Genomic DNA, 16,767 nt, shown 5'->3' on the forward strand with positions numbered 1-16,767 from the left:
AATGGCAAAGTAAAAGTAATGTAATTACTTTTTACCTGTAATGGCAATTACCTGTAATGGCAAAACTAAATTGTTAGGATCATTACTCTAGGATTCACTGTCACATGATCCTTCAGAAATCATTCTAATATACTAATTTGGTCCTCAAGAAACAATTCTTATTATTGTTGTTGAAAATGGTTGTATTGCATAATATTTTTGTGAAAACTGAGATACATTTTTTGGGAACACTTTATTTTACAATGCCCTGTTACGCTTATTACATGCACTTACTATAGTAAAACAGTAAATTATGTATAATTACAAACAACTAACCATAAATCAAACCCTAATCCTAACTACAGTAAGTACGCACAATTAATAAATATTACCCAGGACATAATAATATAATTGGACACCTTAAAATAAAGTGTAACCCATTTTTTTGGATTTTTTAATGAATATAAAGCTCAAATGAACAGTATTTATTTGAAATAAAAAACATGCAATTATAACATTTGTAACATATAGACCCCCCACAAACACGCATGTATATAAAGCTCAAATAAACAGTATTTATTTGAAATAGAAACAATGTTATCATAACATATGTAACATTAAACCCCCCCCCCCCCCACACACACACACATGGGTTTCCATGTTTTATTAGGACATTCCATAGACATAATGATTTTTAAATGTACAAACTGTATATGTTATCGCTTAACCTTAACCCTAACCTAACCCATCACAGAAAACTTTCTAAATTGTCAGAAAACATCATTCTATATGATTTATAAGCTGTTATTTAATGGATACCACCATTTGGTCCTCATAATGTAGGATTTACCCAGACAGACACACACAGGGTCCACTTGCAAATAAATGTGTACGCAGTAGCTAGTGAGTGAGACCCAGTTAGTGAATTGGTGTTATGAGCTGACCGTACAATGCTTCTAGTCTCTTCCTTAATCAGCACTACAGAGTGCTTTTGATTTGGTACACATTTGCTGTGTGGTAGGCATAAGAGTGTCTAAGCCTTTAAGATACATGCATGTTTCAAACCTTTTTAAATAATTGAAACTCTTGTGAATTATTCATTTCACTAATGATAGATGCTCCAGGTGTACACGCCATAAATATCCTTTAAGTTGTAAAAAATTAATCTGCATATGGGATCCTCCATATGCTCATGTAGGGAAGGTAGTTTGTAAGAGTAAGAGCTGTGTGAGTAAACCTCCCAGTAAGAGCTGTGTGAGTAAACCTCACTCCCCTAGCTTCCTTGTTTTAATATTTTCATCAGGACACATCAAAAAGTTAAAGTCTTTAAAGTGTTGTTTCATTTTTCCTTCCTATTGTAACATGTATCTTTGTAAAATGTGTTCTTGAACAAGCAATGTAGGGAGTTACTTGATTTTGTCCATCTGGAATTGATTGCTATAGCTGTGATCTCATGCGAGTGACAGTTTGTCCCCCCACCCCCACCGGCCAGTAAACACATCATTAGAGAGAAGGGACAAGATATTGCTGCAGGAGGGAGGGGAAGTTATTTTGATTAAAAATGAAGAGAGCACAACTTAAAAAATAAAGATGTGCTCAGATAAATAATTTACAATAGACAATATTCCATAAAAAACAATAACTGTCATTTTAGATTTTATGGTGACTTTGAATTATCAAACAATAGTGACAGCTCCTTCACAGATGTAGTATGATTTTTTTATTTATGAAATGAGTAAGTACTGGATGGAATCAGGGCAACATATTGCACAGTGTTTTTATGCTCTAGATGGATGAAAATATTTTAATATGTGCGAAAAAATATTTTTTATGAGAACTCTTTTGCGTCTTGCACACTAAACTTTGCATGACACAGTGCCATCTTGAGGTTTAGATTATGAATTGCAACAGAAAACTGTACTGCATGAATAGAGCTGTTTAATGTGGGGGGGGGGGGGGGCATAAATTACATTATTTTATATATATATATATATATATATATATATATATATATATATATATATATTAAACAGTATTTGTAACAAAATAAATAAATAAAATAAAATAATTTTGAGAACTTATGATAAAATGTGTATTTATACATAACTTTTTTCTGATTTCACAAACTGAATATAGTAATTACAGCTTTTGGATATGGATATATACTATCCCTAATTAGGCTTATTATTTATTATTTTAGGTGAGTCAGACAACAGTTTGGAAATTCCTTAGGGAACTTATGGTGAATTATCATTTCAGTTTGGCCTACAAATGACTGAATAGCTCTGTTGAAAATTATTGAATTTATGGTAATGTCTGTGTGCTCTAGAAGCACTGCATATAAAATCAGCGGTAATTGAATGCTTTCTTACTGCTCTTTAAGTGTTATTTTATGGAAATATAGTAGCTCTCAGCATTGGAATTACTTATTTTGTGTAATGATAATTGGCTCTTCGATTTATATTATGTTCTCCTCAGGGGGATATAACGTGAAAGATGTTGTTTTCTATTGGACAAGGGGAAACCAATCGGTTAGCGGCCTTGATAATTTACAGCTGGCTCAGTACACCCTTGAGGATCACTACACCTCTGAATCTGAAGCCGTTTATGAGACTGGTAACACATACACATACACACACACACACACACACACACACTGATATTTTATAGATTTTACATTCTGTATTAATGTTTTTACTTTCTCTTTTATTTACTAATAACGTAACAGGTAACTACCCAAAGTTGATCTTCCACTTCAAACTCAAGCGGAGCATTTTATATTTCATTCTGGAGACGTATGTTCCTTCCAGCGCTCTGGTGGTCCTATCCTGGGTCTCGTTTTGGATCAGTCAGTCTTCGGTACCTGCTCGCATCTGCATAGGTAGGAACATAAAGCAATCATTAACAAAAAAACATATAATCAACAAAATATATCAACACAATCTTGACCTAGCTTTACACTAGCATTCAAAAGTGTGGTATCAGTATGTTGTGTTTCTGAAAAATATATTTTATTCAGCAATGATGCAATAAATTGATCAAAACAAACAAATTGTTACAGAAAATTCTGAATCACATCCTGTAGCTAAATTATCACTTCACAAAAATATTAAGCAACAGTTTTTAACATTGATAATAATGCAAAATGTTTCTTGAGCACCAAATAAGCATATCAGAATGATTTCTTAAGGATCATGCAAACAGATTGAATTTAGGCTTTTATTCACGTATAAAAATTCATCAACTCACACATCAGTAATGATAAACAGAAGCTCAGGCATGTTCACTTGACGTGCGAGAACCAATGAGGTCCATTATTGTTACATCACGTTTGAGCTCGCACAAAAACCAATTAGGTTTCTTCTCACATGTCCGCTGAGCTTCTGTTTATGTTCGCTGATCAATGTTCATCAGTCAACAAAAGACTAAATCTGTTCATCATATAAAGAGATCAAGTCTCTTTAGAAAAATTCAGACTAAACGGCTCAATTTATATGGATTAGTTTTATGATCTCTTAATTAACTTTTGGAGGCGTCACTGTTGTAGTTGCGTAGCTATCAATGGTTGGCGGAACTTGTTCAGATTTCATCAAAAACATCTTCATTTGTGTTCCTAAGATAAACTAAAGTCTTACGGGTTTGGAACAGACATGAGGGTGAGTAATTAAAGGGTTAGTTCACCCAAAAATGAAAATTCTGTCATTAATCACTTAGTTTGGCATGTGATCCGAATCATGAATCAATACGCTGATTCATAACCGTTCAAATCTTTGTTTTGAAATCGGCCCATCACTATATAAGTCGTTATTTAGGTTTTTTTTTTTTTTAGGTTAAGGTCGCTTGATAAGAGATGGACTTTGTAACAACATCTTTAGTGCCTTTTATGGGTCTTAAAGCTACACTGTGTGATATTTTCCCCCATCTAGCGGTGAAAAGGTATATGACCTTCCAGTGAATAATAGTTTCTGTTCTTCTCGATTCTGATTTCGTTATAACTCCTATGGTGGCCGATGTAGTCCAAGATTAACATGGTAATCCCCCTCTTTACATTTACATAAAACGCGAAAGGCGAAGCTTGAATTTATGGGTATGTCCCTCTTTGGCTAATGTACTTTCAAGATGGAGGGCCAACATGACGACCAGCATTCGAACCCCTCACCCGTATGTATTTTTAATGGCATATTATAAACTTACAAGAATACTTTATTACTTGAAAGAAGTAAATATACATTAATGAGCACATATATTTTTGAAAGAAATAAGTGTTTTTAGCTAAGAATAAACTAAAAAAGTTACACAGTGTAGCTTTAAGAGAGGAAATGACATTGGTGTCAATGAAAGCCTTTCCGGACATCGGATTTCAACAAAAATATCTTCATTTGTGTTCCGAAGATGAACGGAGGTCTTACGGGTGCCGAATGATATTAGGGTAAGTAATTAATAATAGCATTTTTTTGGGTGAACTAACCCCTTAATAACAGAATTTACATTTATGGTGAGCTAACCCTTTTAAAACTGAATTCATTCAAATCTAATTATATTAAATGAATTTAAGAACACCCTCTGATTGGGACTGACAGGAACATGTAAAGTTGTAATCGACCATCAAAAGTGGTAAAGTATTATCTTTAGTTTGTGTTGTTGATAATTTGATATTGTTTTTCTGTACTTGTTTCATTTGTCATGTGAACACCCTTTTTCTCTTAGCTGATGTGACTACTTAGCAAAAGGACAGTTCTTTTATTAGTACTTTCAGATCACATAATCTATTCCTCTAATGACATAGCTAATGCAGTGGATCTGGATTAGCTTTTTCACAGAAATAACAACTTATGCAACACTCTTGTCTAATAATAGCTTGTTTCTGGAATACTTCATATGAGTCGGTGTCTAAAGCACATGATTATAAACGCCAATCAGCGATTGGCTGAACGTGATGATGTATTACATCACTGTAACCCTAAATATATGGCATGCTAGTGTGTCGCCAGCTTCTTTGTCTTCAGAAGGCAAATGTGTGAGTGCGTGTTTACTTGCAAAATGTCTGTGTGTGTAACATTGTGTGTCTAAGAAAAGGGTTAGTAAAAACATGTCAGGCAAAAGTTTCAGGAGATGTGTGACGCTGTGCCCACGCTTTATAACGGCGGATGATTCACACTAAATGTGTGTGATTTGTTTGGGCGAGGAGCATGCCAGATCAGTCCTCCTGACTGCATTCATTGTGATCAGTTTAACAACTGCAAGCTCCAATGCACTTGGCTCATTTTGATGAGAGTCAAGCTCTTGCGACCTATGGTTTGGTTCCCGCGCCGCGGGAAAGCGGCTTGACGACTTCGGTCATGGGGTTCGCAGGTAGAGTTGTCAGATGAGAAGTGGGAGACGGAGAAGTTCTCAGAATAAGGAACTGTCTGCAGCGATTCTGAGGAGTTGGACAGACTTATTTGCCCCGGAACTAGCGCTAATTCTAAACAAAAGCAAAATGGGCACATCTGCACTGTCATTCATTCATGACCACACTTTCATTCAAGGTGCATGTCTACTGGCACATTTTCAGTTAATTCCTATGGAAACTTAGGGAATTCATTAAAAACACATCGCTTTGTTTCCGCTCCGTTGCGCTTTTTACTTCCGGTTTAGAATTTGTGGTTTAAAAGCCCCCGGCGGTGATACCAGTATTACCGTTGTTGTCACATGTCGATTAACCAGTGGGAAAATTTCCTCACTGTCACATCCTTACTCAAAAGCTACTTAAAAATGTGCAATTGTACCTAGGAAAAAATGCTGTTGTAAACACAAAGGGTGGTCACACCAAATATTGATAAATAAAATATATTTGACATTATTTTTTTAAAAGCCTCCTCACTTTACAGCATTTTTTACGGTACTGTAGCTTTACAGGTTTCTTCAAGCGTCTTGGAGATGTTGCAACAGTTCTTCTGGATTAAAAAAAAGTCAGAGTGTGAAGTTTTTCTGAAAAAAACAGTCTGTCTCTGTTTTTTTCTGTTTCTTCATGGAATCCCAGATGAACTCAATGATGGTAAGATCAGACTCCAGCTGTTGTCAGACTCCTTGAGCATACAACAATCTCACTGGATTACTACAATACATTTCAAAAGGAATGTTTGAAAATATAAACTGATATTTCTGACACACTAGCAAAAGATATGAATAGCAGACCATTTTTTGTGAAAATACTAACATGCCTAATGCCTGGTACACATTGTCCCGTTTTTGGGATGTCCCAATCGTGGCGATTTCTTTGGTCGTGGCTCCTAAACAGTGGTCCCATGTCATACAATGAGAAAGGTTCAAAGACGTCAGCTTCTTGCAATCAAAGATAGTGGTCAATAATTTTCTAACAGTGTCAGAAAATTTGCATAATAATCTCACAGTGTGTTTGCTGCTACGACCTACATCTACTGACCAGCCAATAAAAATGCAACATGAAATTGGCAAAAAATCAATTTTGATCAATGCGACATGGTGCTAAAACTTAAAACTACTTACCTAAAGCTCCATTTCCAAGATTGGCATTCCAAGTTGGCCTCTTTTCCCTAGCCATGACCGCATTTATATTCTCCTCTTTCATTTCCATTGAGCTTCACTTGAAAGGAAACGTCTCAGGTTATGTATGTAACCTGGTTCGCTGAGAAGGGAACGAGACACAGTGTCGGGCTGCCACGCCTGCACGTCTTCTTCAGACAATTGGCATGGTGTCTGTTTATGGTTTCAGTAATGTTTGTGTTACATTGCTTCATCATCACGTTCAGCCAATGGCCATTTGGCATGTGTAAATACGTGCTTCAGGCAGTAAAATGTAAAGAAATTATCATTTATTAAAAAAATGTCAAGCTGCAATGCAACTTACAATACTGTGTAATGTAAACTTTTGTTCTGATGTCTTAAAGCAGCACTAGCTAACTTTTGTCCTCAGGTTCCCCCTACAGTTGGGAAAAAATATTGTCCTCTACTACTGTCGTAAACTCTGTCATCCTACATCAGGGGAGATGTGCGCGTGCATTTGTGGACATGACAACCATCATAGCCCTGAACTAGCGATGAGCAGGTCTTCTCGTAACCCGCGGACTCCGTATTTCTATTTAATGGTCACGGATGAGGGCGGGTTCAATGTTTGAGTCGTAGGTAATAACCATAGCAAGCATGACAGCCAAGTCAGCATCGGTCGGGCACACCTCCTTCAGCTCACGCCAACGGCCCAATGTTGATCCTCGTCCTGCCTTAAATCCCATCACTTTTTCGTTTCCTCTTATTGCTTTCCTCCAACAAAACCTTTGCTTTCTTATTTTTCTGTGTTGCTTCGGACATGACTATAACATCCGACAAACAAACGATAGTCGGGCTCACACGTCCGAATGTAAGGAAGTGTGGGTGTTGGTGGAAGTGACGTATATGCCATAAAGCAGTCGAATTCTGTAGTTCTTTTTTTTCTCGGGTTTCTACCCGAAACCCGAAGTTTAAAAGTACGATTAAAAACGATACAGACCCTGTCAGGCTATGGCAGACGTGTCATCCAACCTATTGTAAGACGATGTATCATCGCAAGAGTATAAGAGTATAATCTTAGATATATTATGAAGGTTGAAAAGTTATAGTGCTGCTTTAATTTACAAAGTTTGAACAAATAATTCAATATCTAAGCAAGGCCAACAAAACATTTTTATGTACATTTTTAGTGTTCTCACACACAAAAGGATAAACTGACTGCTTCTACTAAAAAAAAAACTTTGTTTAAGCTTCTTTTTACAATGTTGAAAGTTAATTTTCATTTTTTTAGAATTGCATTACCAAATTACTTTGTCTATGTTATCTCACGACCAGTTCATATGTATTTCACGAGGTGGCTAATTCGGACGTATTTGTTACTTCCTCACTCGTATGGATTTGTATGTTTTGTCTAAACCCCAGTGACGGTTAGGTTTAGGGGCAGGGTTTGAGGTAGGTCAATTCGTCAAATACGTGCGATTTAGGTCATACAAATTCGTACGAATTAGCCACCTCGTAAAATATGTATGAATAACCGTGAGATCGGGTTGGATTCCTTAAAGGGTTAGTTCACCCAAAAATGAAATTGATGTCATTAATGACTCACCCCAATGTCGTTCCACACCCGTAAGACCTTCGTTCATCATCGGAACACAGTTTAAGATATTTTATATTTTATTCCCAGAGCATAATGCAGTCAATGCCCACTTTACTGTCCATGTCCAGAAAGCTTATAAAAACATCATCAAAGTAGTCCATATGTGACATCAGTTAGTTGATTAGAGTCTCTCTTGCCTCCAAAAAGAATCAAACGGTTATTGAATCAGTGAATCGATCAATGATTTGGGTCGCCAATGTCACGTGATTTCAGCAGTTTGGCAGTTTGACGCAATCCGAACTGCTGAAATAACCGTTTGATTCTTTTTGGAGGCACATGGAGGAGAAGACAATGCTGAATAAAATCGTAGTTTTTGATATTTTTGGACCAAAATGTATTTTTGATGCTTCAAGAGACTCTAATCAACCAACTGATGTCACATATGGACTACTTTGATGATGTTTTTATTAGCTTTCTGGACATAGACAGTAAAGTGGGCATTGACTGCATTATGCTCTGGGACTAAAATATAAAATATCTTAAACTGTGTTCCGATGATGAACGAAGGTCTTACGGGTGTGGAACGACATTAGGGTGATCATCAATTTCATTTTTGGGTGAACTAACCCTTTAATGTTCAAGTAACTCAGTATACTTTATGCTTATAACTCATAGGAGTGACCACAGTCTTGACTATGACTACCTTGATGATGGGGGCCCGCACCTCTCTACCCAATGCCAACTGCTTCATTAAAGCCATCGATGTGTATCTGGGCATCTGCTTCAGCTTCATCTTTGGCGCACTGATTGAATATGCAGTTGCCCATTTCTGCACGTTACACCAGCCGAATGCTGCCAATGCATATATGGTGAGAACCTTTATCTGAATAAATGTGGCCAAGTAACGATACCGTGATCTTCACCATGCCATAGTCATGACAATAAATCGAACACATTTATGTCTCACTGTTGCATTAGTATGGCCAGGAAATGCAGGAGCGCGAGGACGAGATGAACGGCATCGTCAATTCCATTGGCAGCCACGCTTTGCGGGCCCGTAAGCGAGAGGAGATGCTGTCCCGGATGGGCAGCGCCAGCATCCCCACCCCCAGTGAAAGTAAGGAGGAGATCAACTCCTCAGAGCCACAGAACCGCTGTACCAAGTGCATGTCGATGACACGCCGCATCGTGCGCTGTCTGTACTGCTGCAAAGTGGAGAACCCGCACTACATCGACAACTACTCACGGCTGACCTTCCCCCTCTCCTTCATCTTCATCAACCTCCTGTATTGGACCTACTACTTGTACTTCTAAAGCTCCCGCTGTTGGTGTGTGTCGAGGGGTTTGTAGTGTTTTAAGTGTGCGTGCGTCCCTTTTTGTGTCACAGTTTACCTAAGGGTTTATGCTCTTACATGTCAGCATGCATTTCAGTTCAACTCATGTCACTCGAGAATGACTGACTTTGTTCATGTCACCCAAGTATGCATCATTCCTTGTGGTATGCAGGATCTGAGTGAGTTTGGACTGCACAGATATATGCAGATTTCATGTCTACACCTTGATGATCTCTGTGTCAGGAATACGTGGCCTTCATTTTCCGAGGAGCTTTAGGTTCACTCAAATCCACAACAAAAATCGGCCTAGCTGTAAATTGCAGTATGATTTTATGATGTCCGTACATGAAATTAAAATTGACCTGAATGTAAGTATTATAACATTGATGTTTGGCATAAAAAGCATGAATTATAAATCACTGTTGACACAAGTAACGAACCATAAGCAATTTACGAAAACTGAACTTTTATTTTATAAAAAAGAACTGAATCGTATAAGCATGTTTGACAGCTACAGTAATAAGTAACTGGACCAAAGATTTAATGTGTATCTAATGTTCATAATCACAATCTGAATTCAAATGAGCACAAGTTATACATTGTTTTTGGGGCATATGCTGTATGTTCTTGCAAATTCAGCAGTCGTATGTCTTTGATATTAGCTGCCAAACGGGAATCGGTATACTTATTTCCTCCTGGTGATTTTTCTGCGTGAGTTGTAAAGGAATATTATCTGAGGGATAATAAGCTCTGATTAGCCTATTAATGATTTTTTGCATGATTATTTATTTATCCTGCTGTGTATTGAATAATTTATTTATTTTTTGTTAATGAAATGCTTTTATTCAATCTAAGCCTCTTTGACCTAGTTAAAGTTGGGGCATTACGAACTACACTACAGTATTTTTTATAGCAGACTATTTGGGACAAATGCCAAAACTAAAACACTGACGCGTATTTGCTAATGGCATATTCAAGACTGACGTTTACGCAGTTTCTTGGCTGATTTGTATGCATTGTTGATGTCTTAATGGCTATTATTTGCATATAGTTTGCAATACACGTTTTTCACTCTGTCAACATTTTTTTTTTTTTGTTATCGATAAATCATAGAGAACTGCTGGTTTGTATGATCTTTTTCCTTTCTTTTACTGTGAATGTCATAATTCTTACAAGTGAATATATTTTGTGCTCAAATTAAGCTGCACAAATATTTTTATGTTATTCTTTTGCACTGAGATTTTGAATTACAAAGGCGATATTACTTTGCCAAGAAGCATTTTGTTTTTGTATATACTGGCTAAACATGGCACATGATGTTCACCAAATAATATGTATTATTAATACTGTTATTTTTAATAATGCATGAAAGTTGCGTACAATTGTTAAAAGAGACAGCAGGCCATGTTGCTGTTTTCCATGCATGGAGGGTTTTGCAGCTGTTTTCAGAGATTTGGACATCTGTAATGAGTTAAAACTGGCTTAAAGTAATATATTTCAAGACAGGAACATATTTCTTTTAAAAAAAATAATAATAATAAAAAAAACGCTTTAGTTGTTCTATCAGTAAACACTATGTCTAGACACATTTATTAACATTATGGCAAATGCAACTGCAAATAATGGTAGTGAAATTTAGCAAACTTGTAATGCCCTGCTACAAAATCCTTAAATGGCAGTGGCATCTTAGAGTCCTACTGCTCCTTACTGGTGAGTCCAGTTCTTTGAATGCTTTCTAAGTGTATTTTTATCCTCATCTAAATCCAGAACAAACTCGATACAGAAATACACACTTGGCAATACATCTGTCACTGCATATTACTGCCTTTAGGTTAGTATGTTGTCAGTGCTGATCCTGATGCCAAAAAGAGTGAGTGTTTTAACATCCAGTCTCTAGCATTTCCTTTTGCAAATGAGAATAACAAATCATTTGTTTACTCTTTGCAGTATTTATTACCTATAAAATATTATTAAATGCCATATTCACTGGACAGATTTGATTTCAGAATGTAAATTAAATGAACACTGTTAATGTGTGAAAATGTTACATTTAAAAACTAAAAAAATGGCTGAAATGGCATAAAATAATGTTTCAATCTTTTTTTATATAGATTTGTTTTTACATTTTAATTTATTTATTCATTCATTTTGATGTATGTAGTAAAATAGATACTTCATGTCTCACTATGCATGTAAAGTTAATCTTTAGGGTAATAAAATCTTTTTACTAAAATCTGAATATTTGTGCCTTCGTTGTCGTTTTATTTGTTTTTACCTTTTAGTAAATAGGGCATCTTACCTTCCTTGCCACTATTAGCACTTAATTTAACAGCATTTCATTCCTTTTTTATATCCTTCTGAAACCAAACCACATGGTGGCGCTGTGATCTCAACTTCACTATGAAAGGCTAATCAAAATAGACATTACAGCAGTTCTCGATTAAGAAGAATCGCAAGCTCTATCATTTTCTTCTCGAGTACAAACCAACACCTATTATATTGGTCCTAAACCTGTATAATCAGCTGTTTTTAATGCCGAATATAGCATGTCAGAGATGGTTAATAGATGAAGAGATTGGAATATGGGACAGTGTTGTTAACTTCTTAGCGAGATGTCCAGTCATCCATGACATGCGCAGGCTTTTTCTCCAGCTCCATCAGGGATCACACAAAAGGGGAATAAATAAAGCGCAGGGTCTGCAATGGCAAAAAATCAGCACACATCATCAAAGCCCCCCTCATCTATCAGTCAGTATTACAGTTGTGCACTGCAGTTTGGCATGAGGCTACTAACAAAATTGTCTTTTTTCAGATAACATTCGAAATCATAAAACAAATATTGTAAATGCACACACACACACACACACACACACACACACACACACACACACACACACACACACACACACACACACACACACACACACACACACACACACACACACACACACACACACACACACACACACACACACTTATCAGTCATAACATTATGACCTAATATTGGGTTGGTCCCCCTTTTGCTGCCAAAGCAGCCCTGACCCGTCAAGGTATAGACTCCACCCCTTAAGGTGTGCTGTGGTATCTGGCACCAAGACGTTAGCAGCAAATCCTTTAAGTTCTGTAAATTGCAAGGGGCCTCAATTTTTCAGCACATCCCACATGCTCAATTGGATTGAGATCTGGGGAATTTGTAGGCCAAGTCAACACCTCAAACTCATTGTTGTGCCCCTCAAACCATTTCTGTGTATTCTGACACCTTTCTATCAGAACCAACACTAACTTCTTGAGCAATTTGACCTACAGTACCTCGTCTGTCTGATCGGGCGACACGGCCAGCCTTCGCTCCCCACGTGCTTTGGCCGCCCATGACCCTGTCACCAGTTCACCACTGTTCCTTCCTTGGACCACTTTTGATAGATACTGACCACTGCAGACTGGGAACACCCCACAAGAGCTGCAGTTTTGGAGATGCTGTGACCCGGTTGTCTCACAATTTGGCACTTGTCAGACTTGTTTAAATCCTTACACTTGCCCATTTTTCCTGCTTCTACATCAACTTTGAGCACAAAATGTATCTAATATCTAAATGTACCTAATATATCCCACCCACTAACAGGATGAAGAGATAATCAGTGTTATTCACTACACCTGGCTGTCAATGGTCATAATGTTATAGGCTACCTGATCGTTGTATATAGCCTACATAATCTGCCTTTAATAAACTTTGAATATAAATACAAATAATATACAGACACATGCTTTATATAGAAATATTATAAAAAATAAATATATGTATATAATATATTTATCAGAAGTAATTGTTTTCATTTGATGTAACACAGAAACTGGTTCATATATTACAAATCATCCAGAGGGAATCTTTGAAGCACGTATAATGTTTGAGCTTTAGCCTTTATTTATTTAGCTCAGCGGAACCCTGAGAGGTGCAGCTATGGTGCATTATGTCACTGAGTCACACCACTTTCTGCACAGATGAGCTGCTCTCTACTCCCCTACCACACTCTCCAAACTCAACAAGCATATTTGGCGAGTAAGGAAAAAGAGCCAGCACATTCTGTCCGCACCTGGAGCAATGGGGGCCAATTGGTATGCATGTGGCTTAGAGACAGGAAGGTCAAAAGCTGTACAACATGGATTATTTTCCTCTTTTACCCCTTTATTCTTCTCTCGTTAAAGGTGAAAGCCCTGCCCCTTCTGCTCTATTTTCAGATTTCAGGTCACATGTGAAGCACCAGTCATTTTATATTCTGTCTACATGATGCAAATGAATGTGCGAGTTAAGCAGACTGTCCAGTATTTGTATTCAAGAGTGCAGCATATGTACAGTATATACAGGGATGTGTGTGTGTGTGTGTGTGTGTGTGTGTACTGAAGAACACAGTAGAGAATTGAATAATGAATGAGGTCATCTTCCAGCAATGTTTGTGTAACCCCTTCTGTTCGGACCGGGACTCGAACCCAGGTCCGCCAGCATGAGAGTCGGATGCTCTAACAAGGAGGCTAAAGGCTGCAGCCTCTAGCGTCAGTCGCTAGAGGGTCTCTTGAGGTCAGAGGAGTGAGGTTTACTCACACAGCAACCAGAGCCGTACCCACCATTGAGGTCCCCGAGGTCCGGACCTTGGTAATTCTCCGAGGTGTACATAATAGAAGTTGCAAAATAATAGCCTATTAAGGCGGCGTGTACAAATAGGTGTTCTCGCCTCGCCCAGCGTATGTTTTCAATTGTTTCCAATGGATGCGCCGCACTTTTCAATAGTGCCAACAGCTGGCAGGTTTTGTCCATTTTTACCCGTTGAGCGCACACAGTTCAACTTTGGGTGAACATCAATGTCCAATCACAGTGGAGGAGAGGCGAGACAAATGCCACAACCACAAACCGTGCTTCGAACAACGACTGACGTTTGACATCACAACACCGCAAGAGCGCTTAATAATCAGGGATGCTAACTAATAACGTTTTCTTTACCTGGTTTTCTTGGAAGCCTTCAGTAAATTTACATTTACAACTTTGTTTTTACCGATACAGACGAAAATGAAAAGACTGCTTCAAACAAAGCTCAGCTTTGAAAAGAGAAAAGAAACAGGGCAAGAGAAGGAGACTGGGGGGAAAAGAAAGAGAGAAGATGATGGCGATGAGACAGAAAGAGCAGGTAGCCCACTGTGATCAGAATAGAAAAAGCATTAGCCTACAATATATTCCTAATTGCTACACATAATGTGATTCTTGTCTGTGAAATACAGGCTAAAGTCTCATAATCTAATATTGAGATTAGGAGCATCAAATTTTGACTTCACTCATTGGTTATATTTTCACATTGATTTCTATCTTTGACATGATCTTACTCATTTATCATTAAATATATCAAGGTTATATGTTCAAATAATGTTCTTTACATAATGTAAATCACAAAAATTTACTTTAGCTAGGTTTTCAAAGACGGAGTCACACATATGTCGTCTTTGGCTCAATTTAACAACAAAACAGATTTTCTGATTTTCTAATTTGGAGTCTAATTTTTTTTTGCAACATTTAACCAGATTCTCATTCATAAAAATCTGTTGTCTTCTTAAAATGATTTATACTGCACACTGACATGGTTTTAAAGCTACAGTTAGCTGATTCTTTGATTTTCTTATGTCTTAAAATGCATATGTAAAGGAGGGAAATGTTTTTTTTTTTCAAACCCTCCAAAATTCATATTTGGACCTCGGTATTTAGAAAATCCTGGGTACGGCCCTGACAGCAACTACTACTAGCTGGCCTCTGTTACATTTGCATATATACAATTTATTATTGATTTTGACAGCAAGACAATATCACTGTATGGTTTATTTGTAAAAGTGGACGGACTTGTCTCTCAAGAGTGTCCATCTTCAAGAAATAAAGTTGTTCAATCATTCCTTGAAAGATATAGAACATTTTTGCACTCTTAAAATTAGCTTTCTCAACTCTGGGTACACTTAGACACGTTGATAGACAGATTAAAACTAAAGCACCATGGAGTTGAATTCTCTCAATCAGGGTTTTCATTTTGTTGAGAAGATTGTTGGGTAATATTGTCAAAAGGACTATTTTACAAAATTATAATTACACAAAAGTATAGCAGTGGTTTTGTTAGTTTCAACAAAATCGCTCTTAAACTAAAATCATGGGTTAATAACAGTCAGGAAAATGTGCAAATACGTGTTTTCTCAGGATATGATTTTTCATAAATTTCTCTCTTTTTTTTGCATGTTACCTAAATACATTTTTGTACATCATTTATTTTGCTAATAATGGCACAACATTATAATTAATATTCCACACTATTGGTCAGTCTAAAAGCTTATTGTGGGCAATAAGGGTGAGCTGTGATATCAAGGTCCCGTCCACACTCCTGCCTAATTAACAACTTTTTGTGAAATAAACAGTTATGGAAATTTAGAGATTAAAGTGAAAGCTCCAATCTCCTTCCGAAGTGCCTACATCAATCCCTATAGACGGCAATAAGAATAGGATTTAAAAGGTAATGTAGTTGTGTTTTTTTGTTATTTATTTTTATTTATGTAATTATTTAGTTCTTCCATATCCATCAAAGGCCCACACTCCAGTGCAGTAGGTGGCGGGAATGCACCTATCGTTTGTTTGCCAAGCGTCATAAAAACATAGACAGTAAAAGAAATGGACACAGCCACCCCATAGACTTCAACGGGGAAAAGTGAAGTCAATTAGAAGTACTCACTTCTTGATGGCTAAGCGTGCTGCGCAGGCTCAGACTGAGCTTGACGACGTATATTGTGACGTGAGCAACCTGTCTGACAGTTGTAAGTCTTCTAGTTTTGCAAAGTGAAATCTGAATCACCGAATCTTGCAGAGATTGAGAGCGTGAGCAGAATCAACTTTTGTTAAGTGTTCTGAATAATTATTTTGTCATTTTGCGTTATATTTATTTATTTTAAGATTTAGCACCAGTACATGCCTGCGAGCTTCTCTTCCTGTCTATATGGGTCTATACAGTAATTTATCTACGGCGCGACAGAGAGTCGCGTGGTTATGATGCAATCGTTAGCCTATTTTTACAAAAACGTCTTCTATAATGCAGTTATGAGAGAGAGAGAGAGAGAGAGAGAGAGAGAGAGAGAGAGAGAGAGAGAGAGAGAGAGAGAGAGAGAGAGAGAGAGAGAGAGAGAGAGAGAGAGAGAATGATTTACCTGTGCACTGAGTCTGTGCACCTCTTAATAGTGTTCGGCTACATCATGTATAGAGTCTGTAGGCGGGGCTTAACATAATGACAGTCGAGTTGCGCTTGCGTGCTTCTAGACTAGTGAACAACACAGAAGCTGGCAAAT

At 37.3% G+C, this 16,767-nt stretch overlaps 1 protein-coding gene across 1 annotated transcript in view; it reads left to right on the forward strand.

Moving 5' to 3' along the window:
- Nucleotides 1–11,563, forward strand: part of gabrz (gamma-aminobutyric acid type A receptor subunit zeta) — a 40,813-nt gene extending 29,250 nt beyond the window's left edge. The window contains exons 7-10 of the mRNA XM_067429101.1: nucleotides 2,458–2,595; nucleotides 2,708–2,860; nucleotides 8,756–8,949; nucleotides 9,059–11,563. Coding sequence (XP_067285202.1) covers nucleotides 2,458–2,595; nucleotides 2,708–2,860; nucleotides 8,756–8,949; nucleotides 9,059–9,394 — 821 coding nt within the window. The 3' untranslated portion in view covers nucleotides 9,395–11,563. The remainder of the gene's footprint in view (nucleotides 1–2,457; nucleotides 2,596–2,707; nucleotides 2,861–8,755; nucleotides 8,950–9,058) is intronic.
- Nucleotides 11,564–16,767: the final 5,204 nt, after the last annotated feature.

This window comes from Pseudorasbora parva, chromosome 21, assembly GCF_024679245.1.
Source record: "Pseudorasbora parva isolate DD20220531a chromosome 21, ASM2467924v1, whole genome shotgun sequence".
Taxonomy (NCBI): Eukaryota; Metazoa; Chordata; class Actinopteri; order Cypriniformes; family Gobionidae; genus Pseudorasbora; species Pseudorasbora parva.